Source organism: Tachysurus vachellii, chromosome 6 (genome assembly GCF_030014155.1).
Source record: "Tachysurus vachellii isolate PV-2020 chromosome 6, HZAU_Pvac_v1, whole genome shotgun sequence".
NCBI lineage: Eukaryota > Metazoa > Chordata > Actinopteri > Siluriformes > Bagridae > Tachysurus > Tachysurus vachellii.
In genome coordinates, this window is record NC_083465.1 from 20,391,274 (window position 1) to 20,398,876 (window position 7,603).

Consider the following 7,603-nt stretch of genomic DNA (forward strand, 5'->3'; position numbering starts at 1 on the left):
GACCTCATTCCTACAGCAACACTTCACTATATACACTACAGTCATACAGTATGTGTATATATATATATATATATATATATATATTTATATATATAAATATATATGTGTATGTATATATATATATATATATATATATATATATATATATATATATATATATATATATATATATATATAGTATATATGTAACATTCTCAAGAGTAATAACCTCAAAACTTTGAAAAATGATACTCTATGCTTAGTTTCAATACATCAAGAATATATTATTATTATTATTATTATTATTATTATTATTATTATTATTATTATTATTACAATCAACAGTGCTCTAAATGCCCAATGCTGGGCATTCATGAGTGAAATGAGTGGTTAATATTAATAGGTCCAAGCTGTGCCAAGAAAACTTTTCCCACACCATTACACCACGTCCACCAGCCTGGACTGTTCAAAGCTGGTTTGGTTCATGAAATCCTGCTGTTGTTGCTACATTTTGACCGTATACCATCTGTAAGCCTCTGTAGAAACAGATTCATCAGACTAGGCCACTTTTGGTGTCTGTGCTCACTGCAGCATCAGCTTTCTGTTCTTGGATGACAGAAGTGGAATCTGATGTACTTTTCTGCTGTTGAAGCACATCCACCTCAAGGTTCGGCATGTGTATTCTGAAATGCGTTTCTGTTCACCACACTCGTACAGGGTGTTTATCTGAGTTACTGTAGCCTATATGTTAGCTTTTACCAGTCTGACCATTCTTTGTTGACCTTTCTCATCAACAAGGTGTTTCTGAGTAAACTATAGAGACTGTAGAGCTTGAAATGAAATATTCAAACTTTCCCATCTGGCACCAACAACCATGACAATGTCAAAATCATAGAGATCACATCCATTATGGTGGTTCATGTGAACATTCCCCAAAGCTGCTGGACCATATAAGATTCTATGGATCGCTGCCACAAATAATTTCCATAAAATGTGGTAGATAACTGATGATGAGCCAAAGTACTTTTGGATAAAAAAATGTATAGATAGAATTATGGATTTGCTTATTTATGTTGTGTTTCTGAACACAGACACTGTATTTCAATTCAGTTTGTTTCTTATATAAAAATTGGGACAACAGAATGCACTATTGTGATTCCTAACTCATCTATTTTGAGCAAATACGTGATTCCTGAGTTGTTGATTTATAAAATATTCAAAACACATGTTCCCCTCTGTTTAGACTGTCAATACAACGTATTTCTTTCTTTCGAGTACACAAACATCATGTCTATTCTACAAACGAGTAAAATACACTTACATTTAATAGTAATTACAATTAAACTTAAATCATCTGTGCACATTGTAATTGATTAATTATATATGAAATCTGGGTGCATTGTGTATAAATTTCCAAAGTTCAGCTCAAAATAGTGTGTTTTAAAGTCTATTTATTCATGTCCACTAGTTTTTACGAGTTGAACTTAAGAGCTAAAAGGCTTTATTGTGCTAGCGCTGCTGTACCAGAAGTCCTGCGTTGCTGAGTGACGCTGCTTTCACACACAGAACATGCTGCTAACTTTCACGGAGCCAGCATCCAACCCACGTTGCCAGATCATGTACATTTACTCGGAGTTAAAATTCCTGACGTTGTAGTGGGAAACTGCATAAAAAGGTGGATGGGCTAACCGGAGAATTACAGTCTACTTTGGTTTAAACAGGTTTCACACCGTGATTGGGTCAGGTCCTTCGAACTGGCAACTTCAGTTTCTTTGATTTTTCTGTGTGAGAGTGTGGATTTGTGGAATGAGCGAGCGAAGCCGAGGGGAGGAGGAGGAGGTGTATGGTACATAAGGTATAGCCAATTCACTCAGCTCCCGTCTGCGTTATTGGAGGGAGCTACGAACTGCGCGTCTAAGGGACTGTGCGCCGTATCTAAATAAGTGTACTGATGTTTCGAAGTATTGACTTAACCTTAAACGGTTTTTCTTTTTGCTATATATCAAGGGTTTGTATATAATTTGATATGGTAATACTACAGTGCGTTCTGACTGGCATGTTTCTTTTCATAAAAGCATTGAGTGAAACTTGAACATCGCGTCTTCGTGATCACTCTGTTCCTAAAAAGACATTTGCTTTTCCCACGCATTTAAAATTATAACAGCAGGCAAAAACATGCTTATAATTAGCATAAAATTTGTCTGATTTGTAAAATGGATTTCTGTTTTGGAGCCACTTTACACACCAGTTAATGCATCATATAGATGTCAAATACAACAAGGTTTGTGAAATATTAGAAACACATTTTGATTTATTGATTTCTTTTTATTGTTAAAAACGTAGAATGGCTTTTCCAGAAATTATACCAGACTTTCCCCAGCTGTCGATGGAGAACATTTTGCTGATTTGGCTTGCAATTTTGATCGCAGTCCACTTGCTCACTGATTTGGTGCGCCACTGGAGCGTGCGGACTTTACCGGGCCCTTTTCCGTGGCCGATCGTAGGTAATGCGGCGCAAATGGGAAGCTCCCCGCACATCTACTTCACGCGCATGGCGCGGAACTACGGCGACGTGTTCCAGATCAAGCTTGGCAACAGGTCCGTTGTGGTGCTTAACGGCGACTCAATCCGACAAGCGCTCGTGCACAAGGGTGTAGATTTCGCAGGCAGGCCTGATTTCGCCTCGTTCCGCTTCGTCTCTGGTGGTCGAAGCATGGCATTCGGCAATTACAGCGACTGGTGGAAGGTGCACCGACGAGTTGCGCATGCCACCGTACGCAAGTTCACCTCGGCTAACCAGGATACCAACGCCATCGAGAACCACGTCGTGGCAGAATTCAAAGAACTGATCTCGTTGTTTATGCGCGAAACGAGCGCGCATGGCTATTTTGAACCCCACCACTACCTTCTGATGTCCATGGCAAACATTTTTAGCGCACTGTGCTTCGGGAAACGCTATTCGTACAACGACGCCGAGTTTCAGCAGGTGGTCGGGCGCAACGACAAGTTCACAAAGACGGTGGGCGCTGGCAGCATTGTGGACGTTATGCCTTGGCTTCAGTTCTTTCCCAACCCCATCAAAACACTGTTTGATCAGTTCAAGGAACTCAACGCAGAGTTCTATGATTTCATTCTGGCCAAAGTTGTTGAGCACCGGAAGACCATGGAGCCGAGCATCGTCCGGGACATGACAGACTCGCTCATCATGACGCTAGAACGCGGCATAACGGGGGCTCCCGGGGTCTTATTGGATGAGAAGTACGTGACCCCGACCATCGGTGATATATTCGGGGCGAGCCAAGACACCACATCCACTGCACTGCAATGGATTGTTCTACTGCTCGTGAGGTATTTCTCATTCATTTGTTTATTATTTGTATTATTTGAAGGCATATTATAGAAGGAAATCTTCTATATCTTTCGCGCACTTTACACTTTACAGAATTTATCTTAAAAGTGCAAGTGATCTGTATATTTAAACAATATACGGTAAAAGTAAATAAACTAGCCAGCACTTTTATCGAGTCGCCAAATAAAAATGAGATTTTTTTGCACGTTTTGCAGCAGACTGCACGTGTTAGTGCGCACCAAACATATTTAATAAGTAACCAGAGGAGGAGGCTACAGAACGCATACGGACTGAAATAAGAGCTCGCCAATCATAGAGATACGAACAGGACACAGTAGAGCAGTATTCATCAGACATACTCATAGTATTGCACTTCTTATGTATGTATGTATGTATGTATGTATGTATGTATGTATGTATGTATGTGCGTATGCATGTATGTGTGTGTGTATGTATGTATGTATGTATGTATGTATGTATGTATGTATGTATATATTTCTTCGGATACATATCCATGTTATTGAATATTGCAGAGTTTTGGGAACACGTATAGATTTAGTTTGAACCTAATATCTATATTAATATAATACTCCACAAGGAGAGGGTTTAGTACCACTACAATAGGCCCACCATGCTGAATGTGCCATTTTTATGTATTATTAATTATTATTTCTAATATTTATTATAGAAAATGATTTTTCTATTGGAACACAGCACATTAGAATTTTATCGAGCTGTTTAATTCGTAAGCTGAGGGTTTTGAGTTAAATCAATTACTTTGGTCAGGATTTAGATGTTACATTAACCACTGAGTTATATACTACTGTGTGTGGTTCTATTTTAATTCACATCATACTTTTTTGAATTTTAATACCAAACGTGGTTCTACCCTTTTCCCCATGTATTTGTTCTGTAATAAAGTAGAAAACAATCCTACTTTGTATCTACAAATTTCTATAAAACAAATAAAATGTTATGCCATATAATATTGTCTGATTCACCCAATTCTGTAGGTATCCGGATATTCAGAAGAAACTTCAAGAGGAAGTGGACAAAGTCGTGGGAAGGAATCGTTTACCTTCCATCCAGGACCGACCACATGTCCCATATGTAATGGCTTTCATCTATGAGATGATGCGGTTCACCAGTTTTATCCCGATGACAATCCCCCACAGCACAACCACAGACACCACCATTAATGGATATCCAATTCCCAAAGGCACCGTGGTTTTCATCAACCAGTGGTCCCTGAACCATGACCCTGAAAAGTGGGATCAGCCTGAGATCTTCAACCCACTACGCTTCCTTGATGAGGAAGGGGAACTAAATAAAGATGTGACTGGCAATGTCTCAATCTTCTCTATGGGAAAGAGGAGGTGTATTGGAGAAGAACTGTCCAAAATACAGCTCTTCCTCTTCACAACCCTACTGACACATCAGTGCCATTTTACAGTCGATAAACAGCCCACTATGGACTGCATGTATGGGCTAACCCTGAAGCCCAACCCATTCCAAATAGCAGTAACTCTGCGTGACTGATTGTACTGGATGGACCACATCTTCATGAGCAGGAAGTGCACAAAATCATTTAAAAGCTCTATTGTTTAAAATTGACATTACAACCAGCATAGTTTAACTGTGTAACCATGTTCAAAATCTGCCATAGGTGTGATCAGCCAATCCAGTGAGCCCTTGAATAGATTTTGAACCATTCTGTATAACCATTTTTGTTAAACTTCAAGAAATGTGTTCAAAGATAAATAATCTGAAATACAAAAAAAAACCCATATAAAATAGGTATAAATGAACTAATAACAAAAATATTTTCTGGATCATTAAAATTCAGGAAATTTGATAATTCACGTAGCTGCCTCCATTTCATGGTTTTAGATCCTTGTAGTAATTTAGCCAACAAGGTTGTGCTAAACCTAACCCTAGCTTGTCAGTATGAAGACTGACTGTTTCACATGGAACACAGGGCGGCGTTGAAGGATTTATTCTTTTTTGAATAGGACTCAAAAAGGGACCATAGTATTTCTTTGAGGCTGTTAGTATGGTTTCAATATCACTAGATTGAGATGGGAGCTTAACTTGACTTCAGGCTTCCAGTCAATGCTTTCAGCCCTACACTTTTTCTCCAAAGTCTTCATTCTGGTGATGTAGACAAAGTAAAAACATCAAGCAAACAAAAAGTCGTTGTGGGTGAATGAATTAAAACACGGGCATTAGGACATGGCATCAATTTACTAATCAATACAATGCACATTTTACTCCCCTACAAACATTAGGGAAACATAACCAATATTTCCTCTCAAACCTTTTGCCTACAGTTTTAACTAGGCTAAATAATTTAATTCATGAAAAATGAAGGCGGCTTATAGAACAATGAACAATGAAGCAGATCACTGTTATCAGGTAATACCTACTGTATGTGTATGAGAACATGTTAATATATTTACGAAATAACTACACTCAGGCAACCCTTTCTGATGTAAAGTTTAAGTTGAATGACTGACATTCAGATAGTTGTGGACATTAAGGCACTGACAAAATTCAGTTCAGTCAATAACCTCATATTCTCAGTATCTAAGGAGGCTAGTGCATATATTCAAGCTATATGTTTAGTTCTACATATTACATTTATTCCTTCTTGTTTTTGTTCGAGTTAGTAACCGTTTTTATTTTGTGCTTTGTTATATATTATTATTTGCAGAACATTATTAAACACACACATGCACGCGCGCACACACACACACACACACACACACACACACACACACACACACACACACACTTAGATAACTGTTGTAGCAGATTCATTTTAATTAAATATTCATATATTTATATGATTTATAGAAAGGATGGCCTATTTTTTGTTTGTTTCACAAGGCTGATTGTTATGGATGTTATGGGGTCTGGAAGGGTTCTTGCACTGCCAGACTGAGGAGCAACGTCTACCCCGTAACAATCAGCCTTGTGAAACAAACAATCTGTAAGCCAATAGCCCTTGATTTTTTGATTGCTGTTGATAAGTTGTTGCTGGGAGATGCAGTAAATGTGTATGGTCTTGATACTCCTGCAGTAGAAGTATGGTCTTGATACTCCTGCAGTTCATGCAGGGAGCAGGAGCTTTGCCACCTTTTGTGAGGTCTATGATAAGCTACTTGGTCTTATTGGTGTTGACCACCAAGTGGTTTTGATGGCAGTAGTGAAGAGCACTATATAACACAACAGTGAGGATAATCTGGCACAGGTGTTTGACAGAGCTGAGATCTGGTGACTGTGGAGGCCATATGTTTAACATACAATAAACATGATCAGACAAAATCCATAACAATAAAGAGCTATGGGTTTTTATTTTAATTTGCTACCGATCTATAGTTAGGAACTCAATACTCTTTGTTTTCACTGTAATTGAATTTAAAGTTATGTTTTAAATAGGTTGATCTATATGTTTTAATAAGCTTAAGCTAGGGTCCATAGTACAGCATTTTTTGCTCACTGAAAAAAGCTAGTTATTTGAGTGTGCTTGAGGCTACATGTGCAGTAGATTTCTTAGAAATGTAGTAATGAATCCAACAAATAGGATTCATATTACATGGTACTTTTTTAGTCCCCATACTGAGAGACTTCAGTTCTCTAATGTTCACTGACTTGTAGTTTAATGATGCCTCAAATATTCTACTGAATTTATCACACTTGCTTGTTTTTACAGATAATACCAGACAGGCTCCATTGGGTTTATTCTATCTGAAAAATTATTTAGTTATTATTTATTATTTTTGTTAATTTTTTGGTTTCTTTGTTAACATACAAATACTTCTCTGTAATGTTCACTTATGTATATATGTTTAATGTTTTTCATTACATGTGTACTAAAATATTAATTGATTCATTTTGCTAAAATTTTGTATCATGATATTGTTTATTGGTTCATTCAGAATTCTCACTTTAGAAATGAATTTTTTTTCTTACTGTAAGCTCAGACATTTGTCTGCTCTGAAAATTCCACATATGTAAAGTGAATAGTGTTAATTGGTAAAGCAATTTATATTATGAGCTTTTCTGTACATTCTGTAACTTTTTACTGTATATGATCATAGGATGATATACATATTCAAAATTATGTTGCTGTATGAAACGTTTATGTGATAGCAGGCAGTGTAGCTGCCTCACAGCTCCAGGGTCCCTGAGTGTATCCTGAGCTTTTGTCTGTATGGAAACAAAAACATAGCAGGAGGTGAACTAATCTAAATGACCCCTATGTGTGATAGG

At 37.5% G+C, this 7,603-nt stretch overlaps 1 protein-coding gene across 2 annotated transcripts; it reads left to right on the plus strand.

Moving 5' to 3' along the window:
* Window positions 1–1,706: 1,706 nt before the first annotated feature.
* Window positions 1,707–7,101, plus strand: LOC132847483 (cytochrome P450 1B1). 2 transcript variants are annotated; one of them, XM_060872797.1, is made up of 3 exons: window positions 1,707–1,987; window positions 2,323–3,327; window positions 4,342–7,101. In XM_060872797.1, exons 2-3 carry the CDS (start codon window positions 2,324–2,326, stop codon window positions 4,865–4,867), a joined length of 1,530 nt encoding a protein of 509 aa, XP_060728780.1. In that variant the 5' UTR covers window positions 1,707–1,987; window position 2,323; the 3' UTR covers window positions 4,868–7,101. The 2 variants fall into 2 exon arrangements, with proteins under 2 accessions (XP_060728780.1, XP_060728779.1); XM_060872796.1 differs by having other exon boundaries at window positions 1,707–3,327.
* Window positions 7,102–7,603: the final 502 nt, after the last annotated feature.